Source organism: Crassostrea angulata, chromosome 3 (genome assembly GCF_025612915.1).
Source record: "Crassostrea angulata isolate pt1a10 chromosome 3, ASM2561291v2, whole genome shotgun sequence".
In the NCBI taxonomy this organism is placed as follows: Eukaryota; Metazoa; Mollusca; class Bivalvia; order Ostreida; family Ostreidae; genus Magallana; species Magallana angulata.
In genome coordinates, this window is record NC_069113.1 from 51,284,386 (window position 1) to 51,307,276 (window position 22,891).

The 22,891-nt window shown below is 33.6% G+C and overlaps 4 protein-coding genes across 12 annotated transcripts in view; 2 read left to right on the forward strand and 2 right to left on the reverse strand.

Moving 5' to 3' along the window:
- Window positions 1-5,628, reverse strand: part of LOC128176281 (AT-rich interactive domain-containing protein 4B-like) — a 13,011-nt gene extending 7,383 nt beyond the window's left edge. The window contains exons 1-16 of the mRNA XM_052842504.1: window positions 5,474-5,628; window positions 4,734-4,844; window positions 4,563-4,631; window positions 4,362-4,455; window positions 4,190-4,269; window positions 4,003-4,097; window positions 3,631-3,855; window positions 3,414-3,493; window positions 3,211-3,317; window positions 3,016-3,088; window positions 2,806-2,900; window positions 1,249-1,349; window positions 1,029-1,164; window positions 589-912; window positions 331-461; window positions 1-240 (exon numbers count right to left, since the gene is read on the reverse strand). The exon at window positions 1-240 is cut by the window's left edge and continues 3 nt beyond it. Of these exons, the coding sequence (XP_052698464.1) occupies window positions 1-240; window positions 331-461; window positions 589-912; window positions 1,029-1,164; window positions 1,249-1,349; window positions 2,806-2,900; window positions 3,016-3,088; window positions 3,211-3,317; window positions 3,414-3,493; window positions 3,631-3,855; window positions 4,003-4,097; window positions 4,190-4,269; window positions 4,362-4,455; window positions 4,563-4,631; window positions 4,734-4,844; window positions 5,474-5,476 (1,964 nt within the window). The 5' untranslated portion in view covers window positions 5,477-5,628. The remainder of the gene's footprint in view (window positions 241-330; window positions 462-588; window positions 913-1,028; window positions 1,165-1,248; window positions 1,350-2,805; window positions 2,901-3,015; window positions 3,089-3,210; window positions 3,318-3,413; window positions 3,494-3,630; window positions 3,856-4,002; window positions 4,098-4,189; window positions 4,270-4,361; window positions 4,456-4,562; window positions 4,632-4,733; window positions 4,845-5,473) is intronic.
- An 86-nt stretch (window positions 5,629-5,714) lies between these two features.
- On the forward strand, window positions 5,715-10,476 carry LOC128176284 (solute carrier family 25 member 45-like). Of its 7 annotated transcripts, none has more exons than XM_052842516.1 (7): window positions 5,715-5,764; window positions 6,167-6,289; window positions 7,530-7,589; window positions 8,589-8,632; window positions 8,911-8,991; window positions 9,408-9,654; window positions 9,894-10,476. In XM_052842516.1, the coding sequence occupies exons 3-7, from the start codon at window positions 7,535-7,537 to the stop codon at window positions 10,364-10,366; spliced, it is 900 nt and encodes a 299-aa protein (XP_052698476.1). In that variant the 5' UTR covers window positions 5,715-5,764; window positions 6,167-6,289; window positions 7,530-7,534; the 3' UTR covers window positions 10,367-10,476. The 7 variants fall into 7 exon arrangements, with proteins under 7 accessions (XP_052698476.1, XP_052698470.1, XP_052698475.1 ...); XM_052842510.1 differs by having other exon boundaries at window positions 5,720-5,838; XM_052842515.1 differs by having other exon boundaries at window positions 5,720-5,778.
- Window positions 10,477-10,684: 208 nt separating this feature from the next.
- On the reverse strand, window positions 10,685-16,836 carry LOC128176283 (DNA-directed RNA polymerase III subunit RPC6-like). 2 transcript variants are annotated; one of them, XM_052842509.1, is made up of 10 exons: window positions 16,711-16,836; window positions 16,513-16,576; window positions 15,608-15,725; window positions 14,768-14,835; window positions 14,568-14,635; window positions 14,300-14,412; window positions 12,911-13,054; window positions 12,593-12,700; window positions 12,241-12,426; window positions 10,685-11,864 (listed from the first exon to the last, which is right to left on the reverse strand). In XM_052842509.1, exons 2-10 carry the CDS (start codon window positions 16,566-16,568, stop codon window positions 11,787-11,789), a joined length of 939 nt encoding a protein of 312 aa, XP_052698469.1. In that variant the 5' UTR covers window positions 16,569-16,576; window positions 16,711-16,836; the 3' UTR covers window positions 10,685-11,786. The 2 variants fall into 2 exon arrangements, with proteins under 2 accessions (XP_052698469.1, XP_052698468.1); XM_052842508.1 differs by lacking the exon at window positions 16,711-16,836 and having other exon boundaries at window positions 16,513-16,658.
- A 19-nt stretch (window positions 16,837-16,855) lies between these two features.
- Window positions 16,856-22,732, forward strand: LOC128176282 (histone acetyltransferase KAT5-like). Of its 2 annotated transcripts, XM_052842506.1 has the most exons (14): window positions 16,856-16,996; window positions 17,225-17,282; window positions 17,898-17,966; window positions 18,152-18,306; window positions 18,535-18,618; window positions 19,210-19,263; window positions 19,390-19,470; window positions 19,807-19,950; window positions 20,198-20,281; window positions 20,463-20,552; window positions 20,700-20,840; window positions 20,960-21,053; window positions 21,285-21,447; window positions 22,014-22,732. In XM_052842506.1, exons 1-14 carry the CDS (start codon window positions 16,976-16,978, stop codon window positions 22,228-22,230), a joined length of 1,455 nt encoding a protein of 484 aa, XP_052698466.1. In that variant the 5' UTR covers window positions 16,856-16,975; the 3' UTR covers window positions 22,231-22,732. The 2 variants fall into 2 exon arrangements, with proteins under 2 accessions (XP_052698466.1, XP_052698467.1); XM_052842507.1 differs by lacking the exon at window positions 19,210-19,263.
- Window positions 22,733-22,891: the final 159 nt, after the last annotated feature.

Consider the following 22,891-nt stretch of genomic DNA (forward strand, 5'->3'; position numbering starts at 1 on the left):
TCTTCTTCCTCCTCCTCTTTACTTTTCTTCTTCCCTGGAGTTGACTCCTCTTCATTCTTGCTCTTTTTAGTGACTTCTTTCTTTGTCTTTTTCTCTACCTTATCTACAGGTGCCTCTTTGCTCTCTTCCTCTACTACTTCCTTCTTTATATCTTTCTTTGTCACCTTTGCTTTTTCCTTTTTAGCTTCTACTTTCTTATCATCTTTCTTGTCATTTTTCACATCATCCTGCTTTTTTGATCTATCAAAAAAAAGAAGCAATTCTCATTAATTAGAAATTTAACTTAAAAGTCTGCAGAGAATGGAGGAAAACGTTACTTCAATTACTTACCCTGGTTTACCCTCGGGCTCCTTGTTTGCTGCCACCTTGGATTTTGTCTTTGGATCAGTTTTCTTTTCCTCTGTTTCCTCCTCTTCCTCTTTCTTTATCTCCTCTTTCCTTGCAGACCTTCTTCTGATAGTCTATTAAAACAATAACTTACTTATTATAAACAGAGGACATAAATCATGCAATTACATTTCTTTTCAACTAAAAGCTCTAGACATGCCAATGATCTTGTTATATTTCATTAAAGACCACTGCTCCTACCTTTTTCTTGTCTTCCTGTTTTCCAGCCTCTGGCTCTTCATCATCACTCTCTTTCTTTTCCTCCTGCTTTTTCCCAGACTTTGTCCTCTTTGCATCCTCTTTAATCACAACAGACTTTTTGCTGTCCTCCTCCTGTTTAAATGTGTCACTGCGTCGTGAGTCCTTACTACCATCCCTCCTCTCTCTGTTCTCCCGCACAACAAAATCCAGGTCACGCCTGGTCACTCGTTCTCGTTTTGGAGGAGATCTTGTTGACCTGGAATCTCCATCATCCACGTCTGATTCTCCATCACTCTTGGATTCTTCCTTCTCTGTAGCAGTGATCTAAAAAATCAACCAATATACATTGACACACAAAATCAGATCAACAAATTTTTTTAAGAATGAAGAAAGTAAATTTTCAATGTTAAGGTTTAATTGCTTGTCATTTCCAAGGTCACCTTTTCTTGCTCTTTGACTTGACTTTTGTAGACCCCCATTCCTCTGCCAGAGTTATTACGGCTCCTACCAGGTCTACTGATTGTGCCCATTGTGCTGCCCAACTTGCGATAAAAATCTTCAAATGCATGCAAGTACCTGGAAAAAAAAGACGTCAGAATAATATATGTTGTACACACAAAGGTCTCAGCTTGGCATATTCTTTTTTTTATGACAACTTACTTTTTGTAGGCAGTTTTGAGCTGATGAGACACCATGTTCTGAGAAGGCAGTCCAGTTTTCATTCTACCTGCAACAGCTTTCCACTTGTTGGAGTTTGTGACCTAAGAAATAAAAATTACAAATTTAACAGACATACACTATAACTGAGCTTTAAAATAACAAATAATATTTGGGAATTGTTATAATCTATGGCCAAAGTTTTTTTTTCTCTTGGTTTATGATTCGGCCGACCCAATTTTTCCATATTTACGAAAATAAAATAACGAGTTTTATACCTCCCAAAACTTTCTTATTCCGGAATTTTCTCAACTGAACATTTCTATAACTTATAATACATCTTAATCATTAAAGCGCTTTGTACAATACAAGGCTTTTACAAACATTTAAGTGACCGGGTCAGGGAAATGGCAGGACAGACATATTTTAAGGTAAAAGCATGTTGTGGAAGCAATAAATCGCTATCCAAAAACTTCTTCATGAGTGGAAGGGCGGACCAAAGAATAGGTGATGCACTTTACCCGCATTTTGCCCAGAGCAATGTGTCAGTGACGGAAATTTGGACTACTAATGCAGAAGAGGGACAGCCATAGACAATTACAGATCCGAATACTCCGATTTCGTTTCTGGAGTCATTTGGCGTACGGTTCATTTTTGTCGACACAAAACCAAATGATAAGAACGTTTAAATGTCAAGGTATTTTTGTATGAATATTAAAATCAAATGATAACAGGACAATTATCTTGCATAAAAACTTTGGTGTCTCGAACGAAAAAGTTTGATTGGCACAAGCACTGAAAACGTGAAATTTACAAATGCAGTGGAAGATCCAGAAATTATGTTTTACACCTTGAATAAATATATACATGTAGTCCAATTGTTTAAATCTTTAATCACTTTTAGTAGTATTTATCTGTTTTTACTTGCAGGCATCACCACCAAGTTTCAGTCGGTTTGTTTTTACTGTGGCGACACTGAGGTGGACAGCACATCCCAGACAACAGGTTACTGATATAAAGGAGGTCCAAGATAACCTTCTCTATACTTGTGGATCTATGCTGTTCCCCTCTGGTCATAGAAATCATGAGACTGTTGTAGTCAAGGAGGGACTTGAGTGTGCAGTCGAGATGGAAACGACCTATTATGCTGGTTAATATCGGTTTTATATGATAAAAAGCAAATATCACTAGATCCAGAAATTATGTTTTACATCTTGAATAAATATATACATGTAGTCCAAATGAAGGTGGACAGCACATCCCAGACTGTGCAAGACTTGAAAAAACATTACAGCATTGTCGGGCCCATTTGTTTTAACTGCATATCAATCATCATTCATGGAAAATAAAGTTTAAAAGAAGCCTGTTTTTTTTTTTACTATAATATAGTAGATTAAATGCTTTATTCAGTCGATTAAATGCTATTTGGATTATAAACTCACTCAGTCAGGATTTCAAATTATTTTTATTTTTCGACCACCCAATGCATATTTTTGTAACCAAAAATTGTAAACCAAAAAAAAAATAAAAACTTTGGCCTAATGTATGTGTATGTCCTACCTTGTTGTATCCACCAAGGGTTTGAACAATGTTAAAAAGGCGGTACAAATTCAGGTCTTTACTTCCAAGGGTTGGCATCCTATTGATTGAGGTTCCTAAAATGAGAAAGGTACATGAAATTAAAGATACATCAAACTATTACCTAAAGAATTGATATATAAAAATAAAACAGATAAAGTATTTTCAGTAAAATTAATATGAAATTCTTGCCTCTATCATCCATAAACTTGTACAGCTGAGCAACAAAGCGATCCTTTTCTTCACTAGGTTCATCATCAGATCCCTACAATAAACATCACCAATGATCATAAACTACATTGCATTGCATCAACAATAAGAATATGACATGAAATCTTGTTTACTTCCTGTTTCAAATAGACCTTCGCCAAAAAAAGAGCTACTCACCTCTTCCTCATCAGAGAAGTCTTCCTCGTCAGTGCCCAGTAGCTCTTCTCTCTCCCAGTTACTCGGCAATTCTTGTTTTTCTGAGAAAGTGACTGCTCTCTCTAAAGCTAAAAAATCAAGACGTTTCCTTTACTCACAAAATTTTAGACCGAAAAGAATAAGACAATATAAGACCATAGGTTGGGACAAGTCCAATACAATACCTTGTTTTGCATTCTTGTCTTCAATTTTAGCGATTGCCTCTTTGCTGAAGTCTTTCAATTCTTTTCTTTGGTATGTGTGACTATAATGAAGGATAGAAATTCATATAAAGTGCATGTTTATTACTATAATTTTGTTTTCTAAACTGGGTAGGCATCTAAATCTAATACTTTATGTGTTAGTTGCTATATTCTAAAACACAAGGTACAGAATGCTTACAATTTTCCATCTTTGAATGACTTGACGAGGAGGTGGTCCTTGGTTCTCAGCTCTGTGGCGTGAGCATCAGGTAACACAACAAGGACAGGAAGCACCTGTTTCTTCTTCTCCCCAATTTCTGCCAAAAACACCTTCCCCACCAGCTCCTGGTTCTTCCCCTTGTACGCTGCTCTCCTGGGTAGGCTTTCATCTGTGCTTTCTTCTTCTGACTCTTCTTCTTCATTACTATGAAAATTATGATTACCATTATGTATAAATATAAGAACATTCAATGAAGTCGGAGAGTAATATTCACCCTTCTAACACACAATAATCTACTTCCTGTATAAAACACTTTTTATCAAGCTTTCGCCATATACAGATGTGTCTTACCCAAAGATTGGTCTTCCACTTCTCCTCTTTGTCTTGCTGCTCATTACTGGTGTACCAAAATGCTCAGGGTGGGATAGGGGAAGATTGTCAAGTGTCTGCAATATGACAAAATAACTGTCAAGTTGACACAATTCAATTAGTATTCAGGTCAACTTAGATTGATAATTCTTTACTCTCTATGACTTACCTCACTTTCAATAAAATGCTTTTCTCCCTTCAGACAACACTGAGTTCTTCGTAAAGTTTTTTCATCACCATCATCAAAAACTGTAAAATATAAGCATTACATTGAACATTAACTCTATTATGTTGTGTATAAAATACTTAGAATTGATTTTCCCGCTTTATGTGACACCTACCCACTGTATACATGCTACAGTCTGTTAACTTGTTGATTACTGCTTCCATAGGCTGGCCTGTGTCAGGGTTCTTGTATTCTACAGTGGAACCAACCTGAATGTGAAGAAAGAAAAGATTACAATAAATCTTTAAAATAATCCAAATCAATGAAAATCATTTTGAAAAATAAATTTAATTGTTGATCTTTGCCGATTTCTTACTTTCAGTGATCCTTTAGTGATGTGGTCATCAGTTACCACAACAGAATTTAATGTCTCTTTCAAATAAATCTGCAAAAAGAAATGACATTCCATCAATAAACCTAAACAATGAAAAAAAAGGTGGATCATGTCTAATGAACACAGAATTCATAAGTACATAATAAAGCTTACCTTGCACTTAACAGATCTCACTATCTTCTTCACCTTAGCCTCACAAAAGGCTCCTCTGTATTTGGCACTAACTTCTGTGCCAACTGGCAAAAATGGAGGGTCATCCCCAGCCTGACAAGTAAAACAGGATTATCAATTGGATAAAAACAATACCCTACCTGTTTTCATATTTCAATATCAGAAAAGACTAAAGCCAAAGTGTAGCCAAATTTACGGTACTTTTAGTTCCTTTCCCCTGTAATACTATGTTAGACCATTACATATTAAATAAGAGATGTACAGGCTTACCTCTAAAATTTATAGTCAATTTAATTATATATATTTAAACATGGCTGCCATTTTCATTTTCTCTTTCTGATGAGCAATATTTTTAATATGCCAATGCTGTTGTGAATTCTGGTAAACTTATATACATTAAGTCATACACAGTGTACTTTACATCTAAATGTTTGGGGGATATGCCCCAACTAAATCTTCCTATGGAACAACACATTCATGATCCAAATAGGGAATATTGCTGACTGGAGCAATAAGACAATCTCGGCAGAAATTTTCGTTATGTCAAGTAAAAATAACAACTTGATTTAAATAATGATGTCAGCGAGAAGCTTTTTCTTAATTTAACGACAAATTATGGAATAGGAAGGTGTTTGAATGTTTTCTAAAGACGGTCAAGATTCAATGTTGGGCATCGCGCCCAAAGAAAAATATAGTTTTACAAAACAAATACGGTTTGTTACCATTGTTGCTGATGTGGATATTGTTTCTAGTTATCCAGTCTAAAAATCCTAAGAATTTCACCAGATTTCTTCCAGTAATCCTCGAGAAATGTCAGTAAACAAGTCTCACTAGACATTCACATTCGGCTAACGTACATCAACCATGGCTCAACAACAACTTGTCATCAGAAAATTCTTTGTAATGATTGGTCCAATATCACGTGGGCGTTCTTTACTTGACCAGAATTCCTTGCGAGCGCATGCGCCCTTTGCTGTATACGGCGGAAACACATGATTTTGGTTGTGATACCTGTACAATTTTCTTGGTCGTTTTTCCTAATAGATTCATTTTCAATACCCTACAGGACTTGAATACATGCACTTTAGTAAATGATCTTTCATTTCTAGCAGTATATGACGGCATCCACGCACCAGATAATATATTTAAAGTATCAAATATTTTGACATTTGCCTAACCAATTTCAACAACATCCGGGCATTTTATAGGTGGCGCTTGTAGTTTGTCAATAGACAATGACTTTTTGCGGGAAAAATGAATATCATTTTTCTGATGAAAAGTATTTTTAAAATGATTTTATTTGATTTGCCACACATAATTAATGTATTGTTTAAGATAATTTAATAGATGTGATATATTTAGGCTATACAGAAAAGTTTCGATTGATCAGCTTACAGAGCTACCCATATTTACAGTGACATCCAGGTCTGCAGGCTTCATGACATCATAACTGACAGAAGCTACATAGATGTGTCTACTTATCGAAAAAAGAACAACACCTGAAATTATGACATTCGAATCAACATAAATATTTGAAGGTATTTTGCTGAACTTTCGGAAGTTATTGCAGATCATGTATATTGTCAATATACTATAGTATGTGTTGACAATTTAAATAAGATATTTGTCAAATTTATTCTTCAAAAATGACATGTATTTACCTATCAATAATAAACATGTAATTATGATTTGGCTTTAGTCTGTACTTTGGAGGACAGAAAAATCATTTATCCCCGAGTACCCAAACTCCGTCACCATAAGTAGAAAACATTCCGCGTTTCTCTGCAATTTATTTTTTGCGGTTTTTATCATTTGCAATCACTAAATATAATCTGAAACGTTATAATTGATAAAATTATTTACAAAAATATTTTTATTATTATTCAAATAAGCCCTCTGAATACGACGTTTATCACACATGCTATCATAATTTATGAACCTAACTCCGTCACCCACATGATCTATGATACGCCAGTGAATGAAGACACATTAACAATTTAGTTTAAACTCAACTTGTATCTAGGCCAAGTTATTTTAAGTAAAATCGGTGTATACAATTTAAATTGTATTTAATTTCATCAAAGTGAAATGATCGCCAGAATTAAAAAAATTGGTCCTTGTAACAACAATCACAATTACCTTTTCAGAATGTATGGAAGCCGTTTGATTTCTGTCCTTACATATTTCAAAAATATCATCAATAATGAATATAATGATGATTACATTATTTATTTATTACATTTTTAATAAATGTTGCATATTCTAAATACCGACATACCGTATATATCTGTAATCCTGTATAAGGCAAAAATTACGGCATGGGCGATTTGCATTATCATCAAGTGTAGTGCATGAATGCTATTGCGGACTGAAAAAAATCTATTGATAATCTTAATAAAAAATAAATTACATGTGAAATATTTAATCTTGACCTCTCTTAAAATGACTGAACACCGTAAATCATCGAATGGGCCCGCATGTCAGAAATATTGTTATTTTAGTGCACCCGTGAAAAAGTGTTAGCTGATTTCACGCAATTATTGTTGCATAAAATGAACAAGGTGTAATTTTGTTATGTTTGAACACATTCTTAAATTTAACCATTGTAAATTGTTGACATTTGATTGAAGTTTTTTGACATTCAAAAAATGACGTCATAACCGCACTTGATTTTAAACGGCGAGGAGTTTCCCGAAAGTGACGGAGTTGGGGTAGTGACGGAGTTAGGGGGCTATGCGATATCAGAATGGATTTCAGATGTTACTGTTTCTTTTCCAGATTAAATGGACAATGAACATGTTTCCCCTTTCTATGATTACCTGGCAGGTGCCATAGCAGGTAAAAATATGTATTCTTATTGTAACCAGCTGTGTTATTCAAAATTTTGAATTTTTATGTAATAATACTGAACTTAAAAATATGTCATCACTAAAACTTTATATGTTTGATTATATCCTCAGAAGTATTAAAAAAAATGGTCCAAGATCTAACATGAACTGAGTGTATAGTGGTATATTAATTACATCACTTTGAATTAATGAATTCATTAACCCACAGTATTATTGACGAACTGAAAATTATTTATTATTTAATATTTTGAGCTGTATATGATTTCTCTGAATTCACTAAAAGAAGCTGTATAATAACATTTCAAGGAATAAGGAATCATATTCTATGAGTATTATGAGGTCTAGTATCACATTGACAAAGACACTTGAAAATGTAAATATTTATAAATGAAATGTTCGTCAAAGCCTTACTGTCTTATGATCATTATATCTCAGAGAAACAGTCAGGAAAGTTATTTAATTGTTTCATTAGATCTGAAATTTATGAATGTTACAATATTGAATAAGTCAATCTTCTTCTCTCGTTTTTTTTTTTTTTTAATAAGTTGACTTTAATTGTACTATTTACAGGGAAAATTCGCCCCTTTTGCCCTTGTTATCACTGGCAAATTTAAGACTTAGCAATTTAAATTTATCTTTTTATCTCTCGTTTATTACAACTGTCTGGGCAAATTCAAGACAGGTCGAAACTATTTGCAAGTGAAGAAATGCAAAATTGACACAGGGCAAAAATAACCCGTGATGCAGTAAATTAATGTTTAGAAAAAGATATTAAGTTGACTTTTGGAATTTTTTTTTCAAGTAGATAAGTTGACTTATAAATGTTCATAAGTGGCTGATACATTGACTAATGAATGATATTTTGATTGATAGATATTCATAAAATAAAATGAATGAGATGTTGACTGATAGATACATGTGTATTCATAAATGAGTGATATGTTTACAAATGGATGATGAGTTGACTTAAGGATGTTCCCTCTGACAGGTTCTGTGGGCGTGGTCACAGGGCATCCATTCGACACAGTGAAGGTTGGACATTTCAGATAAACTCAATCACATGTACCTGTAGAGTATTCATTGTTGCAATGATACAGTATTTTATGTGGACTAACTTGATATGATTTAGAACAAATCCTAGATCCAGTTATGTGCAAAAATACATGTTTTGTGAAATAGGTTTATTTCCATACCATTTTAATCAATATTATTCTTACATAGTTCATATACCGGTAGAAATAAAAAAAGAAGTTTTTCAAAAGACATTCTGCATCATATTAATATGTGAGTGCTTTATATTTTCTGTGTAGGTTCAGCTCCAAATCCGACAAGCAAATTTGGAAGTTGTGTCCCTTAGAGAATGCTTCCAGGCAGTGAAAAATCAGAATTTGGTAATACATATGTTTTATTTTAGAATGAACTGTATTAATACCAGTAATTGAATCATTAACTCACCTGACAAAAGAACCAAGTGAGCATTTATAATCAAATTTTCACATTCTTCTCAATTTCAAATAAACTTTGCATGGATCATTATTGAAGGCTTTTAAGTTACAGTACTCGTAACTGTTTTCAAATAAAGGGACATCTTAATCTTCTCTTTTACAAGGAAGCTTCTTTATAAAGTTTGGTTTAAACTGTCCCTAGCTTAGTCATTGCTGGGGCCTTAGTGCAATATATGAGGACATTCTTTTTTTAAAGAATAATACACCAAACTGCAGTATACATATATTCTGGTATAGTATAAATTAAGGTATGTTGTTCAAGCCATAATCTCCAGATAAATATTTATTTATCTGTGTTTTAGGCCAAAGGATTTTTCCGTGGTCTGTCATGGCCCATGCTCTCCTATGGAGCCATCAACTCGGTGTTCTTTGGTGTTTATGGCAGCACCATGAAGTACCTAGACGCTGATATATCAGGGAGGACTCCTCCGGACTACGCCAAAATCTGCATGGCCGGAGGGCTGGGTGGGACATGTCAGCTGGTCCTAGCAGTGCCCATTGATGTGATAAAGGTGGTGCTGCAGTCCCAGATACCCCATGGAACCACCAGTATGTACACAAATATACACTAAAACACTGATACAACAAACACAAATTAATGCTTAAAACACAGTTTTGTTTCTTTAATAACATTGTATCATAATCCCATGTAGTAAAATTATTCAGAAGTTCGTGAACTTTAAAATGATGGTGTTCATATTGAAACACTTTTTAATATTCAAATATTGTAACATTCAATTAAAATACTTTAGATTTTGACTTAAAATTTAGATATTTATGTATTACAGAATACCAAGGGAAGTACTATAAAGGACCAATAGAGGGAACACGTGACATCCTTAGGAGTCGCGGGTTGGTTGGAATGTACAGGGGTCTTCCCACCCAGGCTCTCCGAGATATCCCAGCTTCTATCGCCTACTTCCTCATCTACGAATTCCTCATTTATCATGGAGTGAAGAACTTCCCAAACATATCATCCACATTGCAGAGTTTTGTTTTTGGTGGAGTGGCGGGGGTTGTAAGTTGGGCTCTAATAATGCCATTTGATGTCATGAAGAGTCGGATTCAAGCTGACAGTGACAGGAAGCTGTACTCTGGATTCTGGGATTGTGTGGTGAAGAGTTACCGGTCAAATGGAATAAAGATATTTTTCCGCGGACTTTCAATGACCAGCTTAAGGGCTTTCCCTGTAAATGGCATGACCTTAATGACACATATGGAACTTCTGAAGTTATTTGGAGAGAAAAAACACCAGCAGTAATACAAAGATTAATTGTTGACGAATTTCTATTTTTGTATAACATAACAATTTGAAATCCATTGTTGACCACACTATCTCTTCCAAAGAAGTGTGATATCTATTATCTAAAATTGGAGTATTTGTTATATTTGCTCTGGTTTCTAGATTGTGTTAGGTTTTACTTTCTTTTAGCTCTCAGGTAGCAGATAAATTTGACTCTACATATTTTGAAATCCATTGCTGCACACAAAATAATCACTTAATATACCAAGAAGTGTGACTTATCTTGAATTTTATATTCAATAAAAAAGGCAGCAAATATTTTTTTTAAATTTGTTAACGAATATCCATAAAGCAGGCAGGTTATTTTTGCAGGTTAAGATACTACGGTATGTAGTTCATGTTATCATTTATTTTGACATGGATAAGTATGGGAATTTCCAAATTTTTCACTGTATAAGTATCCACAGAATTAATTTTGGCATCTTTGTTACAGTATTAACATTCTAATTAAGCCAAACAGAATAATCACCTAATGGTATGCATGTACAGGTTTAATGTTTTTTGTCAAAGAAAATTTTTATATCATTGTTTAATTGGATTGGTACAATTATTGATAATATATATGATCAAATTTTAATATTATATTATGTACATAGATTTTTGGGAAAGGAATTTGCCTAATGATTACCGTTTAGTTTTTATATGTACTGGATAAATGTATTACAATCAAATAGTACGATTTGTGATGGGGTATGATTTTATCAACTTGTGTATTTGTAATACCCTTCCCAAAGCTTTAGTTACATATGGAAAACCACAGAAATGTTGGATCAAAACTTTCCTTTGAAAAATTACGGTTGATAAGAGATACAGAGATCGAGTTCTTCAATGTCTCAATAGTGAATATTTTTACATTTTACATGTATAATGACATCAAAAAAACGTTGCAGGTTAAATGTTTACATGACAATCATTTTGTTTCAGTTAAATGGCGAATATGCTTTACTGTCTTTTTGAATACATGTGCACTTTAACAGACATGACAATTTTTTTTAAATATTTTGTTTGAAATTATTTTTTTACATATATAATGTGCATTTTGAAATCTTTTCATAATACATTTATATACTTACTATATCTTCATGTACCCAATATATTTGTTAAATAATTCTTAGCAATGTGTATTCAGGTGCAATTCAACTAATAAATTTTATAAATTAAATTATACATAAATGGCAAAGAAGAGCATCTTTTCTGGGGGTTTTTTGGGGCTTTGATTTTTGATATGGCTCTGTGTAGTCGTACAAAAACTCAAATAGTTTTCACAACAGGACCCAGACTCACAAAATAAATGAACTAGACCTTTAATACTGCAAAAATGAAATACTAACGTCTGTTATTGGAAAACAATTATTTATTACACTAAACAAGATAACAGTCAAATCTCCAGCCACTCCTTCATATAAACACAGGTAGTCGGTGAAACTGCTCCACCCTCATAGCACTGGTCGAACACCTGAAGGAAATAAATCATTATACTAGATAAACAAAATTGTTGAGAGAAAATATTGTGAGAACCTTATCTTTGCAAATACATGTAATTCTTGCCCAAACTTATCCTTTGTCATCTTTTGTACACGTTTAAGATTACATGTATTTACAAATTAAGGCTAAAATCTTGAAATTCGGTTGCTACAAACAGGTTTATCACTTGATATTTGCCAATAAACCTGTCATGAATATAGTTGGTTAACAGCTGATAAACATAGATTGAATATAAAATGAAACTATTAATTGAAGATTGCAGTAACTTTATAAACTTTGTATAATGTACATTAACATTGTGAATCATCATAAAGCATGAAAACTATTAGAGTCTGATGTTGACTTACAGGACAGGCTCCGCACGGCATTCTCATCAGCCCCGTGGTGGGGATGAGCGGTTGGACTGATCGGTACAGCTTTACGTAACCGTCCCCGCTGGCTGTGGCTTGTCCCGCCACCAGGGAGCGCTCTACCTTCCCGTCGTATATCAGAGTGTTCAGGATGGTTTCTATGTCCTCCTTCGATAGTTGGACCTGTAAGAATAAGAATGATAAATGATGATCATAAACCTTACTTTATTACACATGTATGCCTTACAAAGTACTTGTACAACAATCTTTTTTGAGCATTGAAACAGAATTTTTTACAGCAATATATCAAGAACTGAAGTAACTCCTGTTTAGTTAGTATGACACCTACCTTACTGATACCGAGCTCTGAGATATATTTCCAGACATCTTCTAGAGGAGTGAATGAGGCATTTCTTTGAGCGATAGGGTCTGATTTTGCCTCCCTTGCGGCAGCAGCCTACAATTATCACAAAGGAATGTTAATCGATAAGAGTAAATTCAGCATTTTTGATGAATAGAAATTTTGTCATGTACAGTCTCCAAAAAAAAGTAATAAAAAATTTATGATTATACATTAGTTACACTTTACAATATATTTGTGTATCGTATATCCTTTGCAAGTGCAATACATAATAATGCATGACAACATTTTCTCACTTGGACTCACCCTCTGCTCCAGATATTTGAAACATTGTTGGTTCAGAACTTCAACAAACTCTGACTCAAAATCCTGGTCACTATACCATGCCCCACCGGTGACTGAGCGGTCAGGCTCCAAGTTGTACAACATGTACACTTTCTTCTTAGAAGCCTGTCAATCAAATCAAACACGCGGGCATGTTAAGGCTTCCCGATGCGATATGTAGAAAGTCACTTGTCTGTACTTCATACGATATGACGTCATAATTAACTTTGACGTCACGATCTGCATTCCTGTCGATAGTTCTCAGGGAATGTATCTTAACGTTAAAAGTGAATTATATCAAACCAGTATAATACCGCATGTTTCCTTTATATAGATGCTGCAGTTAATTCTAGACGTACAGAATTCATTCATATTAAAAACCAGTATCAAATAATCGGCAGTTTTAAAGCTTCGTTTTAAGTAAAAGACTATTTATAAACTAGTGGTTTGGAGACTCTCCCTGCTACGTGTAAACAACTGAATGAAGAAATTTTAATGCATGTAAAACCAGCTTGGCGCAGGTGAAAGATCAACACAATTTTAAAATATTTTACGTAAAATTGGTAGAGAATATAAATACCAATGTGAATCGTGCTGCGGAAACCTGCGGATTTACCCAAATTTTTTGTAAATCGCTTTTGATTAGTAAAAATGTGCATTAATTTGATGATTTTGTGGAATGTTTCAACAATATCTTCTATAAACGAAATATCTATTTCTTTCCCAAGCAAGAACTTCAAAGTTTATGACTTAACAACGGATTTTTCTTAAAAATATGTATGATTTAATGTCATTAATCACCTGCGCCGATGCGTTTTAACTAGATCATTTGCAATATTAGGATTCGCCTGTCACGTGATTACGAAGTACATATGACGTCACAAAAATGCATCAAATATAATGTTTAACATCGATGTCAATAAATATAACATAGATTTAAAGAAATACTCCTGGTAAAATTATTTTTGCCATGAATCAAATAATATCGTTTTCCAGCCGTATTTTAGCATCGGGACGCCTTAACAATGCTGCGCATAACCTGTCAGCAAGGATTTTGCTTCAAGTTGCCAAAAAAAAAAACCCCAAAAACAAGGTATTGTAAAAATGTATGTATCAATGGTCCATATATCACTTCACAGATACCAACAAGGGGGAAACTAAAACAGAAGGCAGATAATTAAGTCTACATGTACCAATAAACAGTTCATATGACTAGACAGTTCATATCAATGAACAGTATACTATTGGACATTATATTAGTACACCACGGATAGATTTCAGATAGATGATACCAGTGAACCTATACAAATGGACAGATCATACCAATGCACAGATTATAAAATTGGATGTATTGTACCAGGGAACACTTACTGCCACAGACTTGACAGCTTTAATCAGTTTCTTGGTTTCCAGGTTCTTTAGGATCTTGTTGACTTGAGTTAAAAGTAGATTGCACTTGAATCTAATGTCTCTGATCCATATACCTTTTCAGAAATAAAACTCCTTAAAACATTGAAGTATTAAAAGAATGCATCAAAAAAACTTATCAAAATTCAGCTATTTGTTAAAATACCTGAGTGATATTGATATCATGGTGCATATAAACGAATACTTTTATAACTGTGATAAATCTACAGACCTTTGTTTCCAGCATCCTTAATGATCTGATAAACCAATTTTTCTTGATTATCTCCTCCTTTCACTTGGCTTTAAAAAAAAATGAAAAGAATTGAGTATGTGATGCACAAGCACATTTTTCAGTTACTGTATTCTCTGGTGCATGTTTTACAACTTTCGTAATATAGAATCAGCTTCAAGTGTTTAACTACATGTACTTGCCTTGCAGAGTCTGGATCCTTTAGTCTGTACAAAAGCTTGCTTCCACTTTTTAATAAATCTATTTTGCCCTAAAATGTAATTTTTAGACATTGAATATTATTATGATTTATGCTTGTATGCATGCAAAGTCATAAATCTACTTGTTATCCCATTATCTTGATATGATATCTTATATATGTCAGCTACAAAAAATTGGGTTTTGTCACCAAAATTTTTTTTTTGCTTTTTTTTTTTTTTTTTTTTTTTTACAAAACCAGGATTTCTGGGCATCTTTAAATCTTAATCATGAAAGTGGGATTTGCCTTTTCGACAACCAAGGTAGATAAAATTGGGATAATCCCCTTAGAATCAGAGAGTTGGCATGTACAGTTATAATGCCAAAGAGTTGTAATAAATACTGATTATCAGCTAGCATATAAATTAAAGCATTAACAACATTAAAGTTCATGGGTTTATGGATTTTCTCAGTTTCAAATACAATGGAATCACCAAAAAGGTAGTAATTCAATTACCATACACAACCTTTCTGTATTAACACCAGTGAGGGATACCAAAGGCATCTACAATTCAGGCCGGGTCCCCAACAAATTATACTACATTGTATTTTGCAGTTTTCTGTATTGGATTGGGCTGTTAACATGCATAACTCATTGTAAATTAAAGTACCAAGCCATCAACAAATAAATGGCTTCATGATTTTCTTCACAAAATAACCACTCGCTACCTTTTTCAAAATAAATGAGTTATTCATTTGCAATGGACTTTCCATTCAGAGAACTTAAAGAATTAAGATATGCAGATGAAATACAATGTACAATGTATTTGCAAATTTTCTGTTACCATGGAGAGCAGTCTGTTGACAATGGTCATTCTCTGTTTGGTGTCACACTGGGGAAGCTCCTTCTGAATCACATTATCTGTGATTCCCTCTGGAGAGGCCTGACACAGCATAATAAATCTATAAAAGACGAAATGATTTTTGTTGTGCTATCATGCTTGCTTTGGCAATACTCTAATTACAGTATATCCTTTTTCAAATTTTGATCTTCTAACTCGATCAACCTTTCTGTGCAATCTAATACTAATTAACTAGAATTAACATATATCCCCTTCATCTTCTCAGGTTAAAGAAAGTGGCTATATATAAAGTCTACAGAGCTTTTGTATTGCAAATGATATGAAATTTCTTGGATATTAACACTGAAAGATTTATGCGAGTAAGGTTTTCCAATAAAAAATTTCTGTAAGAAATCTGTTTTCATTCAGGTGAATTTCTCAGGGAAAAAATGGAATGATATGGCAATAAAGAAATATTAAAATTTTCGCCCACATTGTTCTTCTTTGACCCGAACAAGTCCTAATTTTCATTAACTGACATGTATGTGTATTTTTAACAAAATTGTCAAAAAAAGACAGAAAAGGTAATATGAGACAGGTTATAGTATGACTTCAAAGGCAAAGAAGGCTTCATGCGCAGTTTTTAAGCTGAAGGTTACACTTTAAAATTTGTGTCTGTATCCCTAAACTTCATGAAGCTGGTGATGAATTCACGGCTAAATCTTGCAAAGATATTAGGACATTTGCACACCAATTAAATGTAAAAGAAAATTCAATTTATTGATTATCTATGCTTTGCAGACAGTTTAGTAGTTTGTTAAATACCATAAATACACCTTTACTTTCTATTATTTTTATTCAGAATTTACGTGGAAACCTTAAATTCAGTTCTGAAAAGTATGCAAAACCTTGTTTCAAAGTCCACTTCCTCGATAGGCTCTTCTTTGACAGCTGCTGTCGCCATCTCTGATTCTACAAATTACAAACAAATTTCGTCATGCACACATGCTACTTTCATTTTCAAGCGGAAGTACAATCTTTAGTAAGCGTTTAGTAAATGACATATCAAATAATCACTATATATGATATATAAATCATCAACAAACATGAAAAAGGGCCAACAAAAATAGTTTTGATTGGTGTAACCGGCAAATACTGCGTTGCAATGTAGAAAAGTTCTTGTTAATGATCCCGACGCAAATAATGGTCGAGATCGGAGTTCAAATATTTATGTTTTCAAAACAAACAAGGTAGAAAACGAACGAGAGAGGAAAATATCGACGTAAATCCTCTGTCATCGTATTAATAGAAATATTTATTATGTATTTTTAATAAGAAAAGAGCCAAGTTAGAAAAGGACCCTATCAAACAATGAAAGGAACAGATTCTCAGGTAAAATTTGCCAATTTTCTCCGAATGCATATTTGTTGGATAGGTTGTTCTACAAACCATTCCACCTTGTTTATTATTTTGAAAGTACATGTACGTTGGTTTTTTTTTTAGTATATTACATTAACAATGTTTTTAATAAGCACAGTTGAATAAATTGGGTTTCACACTGTATTATATATAATTTGGGGTTAAAAATTATAACTTTGATAACTTAATTTTTACTTGTAGCCTGAGATAGTAGAAGGATGCAGATTGCCAGTGTTACTGAGAAATGGAGATGGATGGCGTATGTGAATTTATTTTTGTATTAATTAATGAACGTCTTTAGAATTTGTTGTAAACTTTAATATGAAATATTTTTTTGGTAAATCTTCAAAGACTATATGTAAGAATGTATTATACTGTAAAAAATCTATGTTTGAAGGCTTCCTTTACAGTTGCCTTACACATGATTTATCATTTTATGGAAAAATGAAGAGCAGCATTGATTGATTATGAGATGATATGTTTTATATTATGATTTTAATGTTTGACATTGAGAGTTCCCCATGGTTGAAAACCAATGGCCAATCTTGCATACACTTTTAACATTGGCCATCTCAGTGATCTCACCAAATGTTTCTTAGTTTCATTAATAATTATGCAATATTCTGATTGGTTCTTTTAAGGTATACTTTTTTGAAACAAGTTTTCCCAATACATCAACGATAACACTGTTCATAAACAGTATTTAAAAAAAGATTTATGCATCAAAAATTTAAAGACTTTTGCCTATTTATTTATGAATTGAAAAATATACAAAACCAATATAAGCTTAATGAGTTAGCCCATGGCCAGTAAGTAAGCTAAGCTTATGCAAGACTTGTCATGGTACCTCTAAGTGTTGTTTTTCTCCTTCAAGACATGGCAGAAATTCTTGGAAAGAAAGACCTAAAAGGGAAAAACCTTTACTACATTCACTATGAAGACTGTAAGTGATCATAATGCTGTCTAAGATGATTTATAATCAAGATCTTTAATTGAAGTGCACTTTAATTGTAAAATTTGCTCACAGTTTAGAAGTTATCCTTTCATTTTTTCTTATCTTTGTGAATTCTTTGCATTTGGTTGAATTTCTTTTGTTAACTCTGATTTATCTTCATGGTCTATTATTAGTCAATAAGAGGTTGGATGAATGGGTCACAGAAGAACGTATGGACATTGCTAAGCTTGTACAGCCTTCAAAAGAGGCCAAGACACCAAAAAAAGAAGGGGTCAAATCTGGAACAGAGTCAAGGCCATCTAGTCCTGAAAGAGAAGTCGTTAGCACTGTACGTTTTATTCAGTTTGCCAGTTTGTTATTACCGTATCATAAAATTATGGGTACATAGAGAAATGAAAGGAGAATGATGAATGTGATTTATACATTTAACTGACCTGTGTAAAATTGCAAGTATATAATATGGATTTTGTTATAAATAAATAGTTTTATTCTGGTTGAATAGACAAATTCCTTATAAAGTTATGACAATAGTTTTACATATAAATGTGTTTTTCAGCCAAATGGGTCAGCAGCACCTACAACAGGAAACAAAAAATTCAGCAGCAGCAGCAGGAAAAGAAAAGGGGCTGATGACTCAGAGGTATGTAGAGGGTATTATAAAATATTTATTAGGGGTAAGTTCATATTTTCTAACCAAGAGAAAACAAACCATTTATATTTGAACAAATACACACATACCTACTCTAGCCCTTGTGAGCCTGATATGATAGTGAGATATGGCCATATGTCCTCTTTTCCAGGATAGTATACAGCCTTACTCCTTTGTCTGTTTGCCCTGTTCCCCCTTATTTATGCACTTAGTGATCCTCTAGTCTGTTTCATTCCTTGTACATGTATCACTATATATAGACACTAATGCATGTGTCATGGTCTTGCAGTTCTCCTTCGGAACCCCATTCTATTATTATCTCAATGTTCGGAGCCTGTTAAAACACTACAAACGTACATAATATTATCTTTAATGAAAAGTATTTTTAAAAAGGTTGGTATTTTTATCTTGGATATAAAGTTGGTTAGTCCATGGTCAAATCCTTAGAATACTATGAGATATCATCTATGTTTGATATATATAAATTATATTGTAATTATTAGCAAATTAATACAATATTGCCAATAAATAATAAAATGCATGTGGCCCATTGTTGTGATTGCAAGGAGTTATTATTTCCAGAATATTGAATCAGCCACACCAAGTAGAACTAGCACCCCGACTGTCCCGAGTGGGGTACGTATGTGTAATCTCTTGGGCCTAAAAATTAAGGAAGTCTATTTTGAATGGAGGCAGGGAGGGCTAACATTTTAATCTGAACCAGCTTTATTTTGACAAGTGAATATGTTGTATTTGTTTCAGATTGACCCATTAGCGACCCCCACGAGCAGTAGGAACAATACCCCTACGCTTGGCCTCCAACAGCAGAACAATGTAGCATTGGCAAGTTACTACATATTCACTTAATATGTAAAACTGGACTTTGAGCAAATGTTTAATTATAGTATTGGTTTTATCAATTAATGTCCACAAGCAAACCATTTGCTTGAAATTTTAATCATGAATTTACACATTAATTTTCTTGATACGTGTACTGGTATATGTTTGATTTAAATAATGCAAATCTACTGTTCCTTAAAACCTTTTAAAGGAGACTCTAGAACCAGTACATGTTATAGAATAATCTGATGCAATTTTCAGCAATCAAGCACTGAAAAAGCTTTCAATATTATGATCTCTACAACTAGGTATTACTCCATCCATTGCCAATATTTTCAGAATGAAGATGGCTCCAAGAAGCCTAGACAGACAGGAAGTATGGTTGCTCACCATGACGATATAGTAACCAGGATGAAAAATGTAGAAATGATAGAACTAGGAAAATACAGAATTCGTCCCTGGTATTTTTCTCCCTATCCTCAGGTAAAAATGACATTAGATGAAAATATCGTATATGTGTGGGATAGAATCACATTCAGTGTACATAACAAATTAGAAGCCACCTGCTCCTTATTTAAACAGCTACATTGTATATCTATTATCAATTAGACAAATTAAAAATAATTTATTCAAACATTAACAAATGCATGCATTCAGAGTCTACAAATGTTCCTGACAATTTTTTTCATACAGAAAAGTCTATCAATGCTTTCTTCTTTTCTTTTGCCAGGAATTGACGTCTTTATCCATAGTGTATATTTGTGAATTTTGTCTGAAATATGTGAAAAGTAAAAAGTGCTTAGAGAGACATATAGTAAGTGAAGTATATATTCACTGATAAAGTTTTAATATGCAAATTATTGAATACCGGTAGCTCATTTTCATTAATCTTACTCTCAAGTCAAAATTAATTTGGTTTATGCAAAAAAAAAAAAACCCAATGAAATTTTCACTATTTTATTTTTGATATAAATCTTTTTCTCATCATGTTTTAGCAAAAGTGCTTACTGCGATATCCCCCAGGGAATGAAATCTACAGGAAAGGAAACATATCATTTTTCGAAATTGATGGAAGGAAAAATAAAGTAAGTACATATACATGCAATATTTTATTTCAGTTTTAATTACTCAATTTAATTACTACATGTATTTATTGTTCAAAAGAATTATCTGCAGTAGTGTTTATGATTTACTTAAAAAACTTTATTACAAAGATTTCTGTATTATTTTAGGCATATGCTCAGAACCTGTGTCTCTTGGCCAAGCTATTTCTAGACCACAAAACACTGTATTATGACACTGACCCCTTCCTGTTCTACGTGATGTGTGAACAAGACTGTAAAGGCTACCACATTGTGGGCTATTTCTCTAAGGTGAGGAGGATAAGACATCTCTCTCTCTCTCTCTCTCTCTCTCTCTGCTGTCTCTCTCTGTATCTCTCTAATTTAAAGCTGTAAGAATTAATACATAATATCTTGACTTGATTTTTCAGGAAAAGGAGTCCACAGAAGACTACAATGTAGCCTGTATTTTGACTTTGCCCCCATTCCAGAAAAAAGGGTTTGGAAAACTTTTGATAGAATTCAGTGAGTATTTAACTCTTTCATATCATTTTGTTGTATTCAAAGATTAATCTTCAAATCAAATGCCAAAGACACTCATTATATTATTGCTAGTTTTTCTTCCAGTTGTGGTACATAACATCACCATTACCTGTGAGATTTATTCTTGACTGACCTGCGCCATGTTCTTTCTTTTCTGTAGGCTCACTATTCACCATGATATCATGTTTAGTTTAAGTTAAATTGTTTTCCTAGGTTATGAGTTGTCCAAGTGTGAAGGAAAGACTGGTTCCCCAGAAAAGCCGCTATCTGACCTTGGTCTGCTGTCCTATAGGAGTTATTGGTCCCAGACCATCCTGGAGATTCTCATCACCATGACGCCCTCAGAGGGCAACGATCGGCCCGTCATCACCATCAAGTAAGTCAAGAACCTAACCAACCCCCGAACACTCCATTTCTTAACAGGAATGGGGTGGGGCCACCAAGTGTTTAATTAAATCTAACCTGCCTATTGAACACTCCATTCTATTGACAAAATGGGCTAGGGCAATTAAATGTATAATTCTACCCAATCTGCTAAGTAATTCCTTCCATGATGTTGACGTCATGGGGATGGGGACCATCAATTTATTCATTTATTAAGCTCACTAAACATACCTTGATACTGACTGAAAGGACCTTCAAGTGGTTCATGAATCCATTATTTGAATCAAAAAGATTTTAATCAAGATCCCTTTTAATGTTTTTCAGTCATTTGCATATTAAAAAAATTAAATATGGTACATATATGTGCTGGGAAATGGGGCTAGTCAATATTGCAAATGCATATTTATATTTACACATAAATTATTTCAAGTTTTTTCCTCCAGATTTGACTTTTAAACTAAGTAATAAACACTGTACATTGTATATGTTAAATGAATCTATTTTTCATCTTTACTGTGAAAACTTTTTGAATGCTAGTAATGTTTTCATACCTTGCAGTGATATCTCGGAGATGACAAGCATCAAGAAAGAGGATGTGATTTCCACCTTACAACACCTGAACCTGATCAACTACTACAAGGGACAGTACATCATCACCTTATCTCACGAACAGATCGACACCCAGAACAAGGCCATGGAGAAACGCAAAGTACGAATCGACCCCAAGTGTCTGCACTGGCAACCCAAGGACTGGAGCAAGCGGGGCAAGTGGTGAGAGGAGTCAGGACTTGGGGGGAAATATGTATGCAAGAGGTGGTGTAAAGTTAGAAGTCATAATGAATGAACTTGTGGCTCATGATGAGCTCCAAGCTAAGTGATTTGGAGTTTGAGGAGGGTACTATTCATCTATAGCTTGATTGGAAAGCCAATACCAAGCAAATAATGAAATTATTTATATGGTTTATCTCTTTCTCTGATGTTTATTGGTATGCAGAGATAAAGGAACACAACTGTATTTGCACATGCAGTGGCAGTTTGCAACTGCCCAAGATTCTTGATACATGTACATGTACCGGAAATGGAGTTTTTTGGGGGGGTTATATAAATTTAGAATCTCAACCCTATGTAGAAATACAGGTAGTTCACAAGAACTATTTGATGAAATAATGTAGTGTGCAAGATGTGTATCTATAGCTTGATATTTGAACATTTGTTTTATACTCATCAAGCAATTCCTTGTAATCCATGCAAATGAAATAAACTTACAAAAATCTTGAGTAGGCTGGTTGTATTATGTTTCCAAATAAATGTGTCACACTGCTGTATAAAATGGAAATGTTCAGCCTTGTTTTATTAAGAGTGCTAATTTAAATTGAATTGAATATAAAATGGAAGTGAAGTGCATTGGAAAAACAAACTGGATACAGTACAATGTA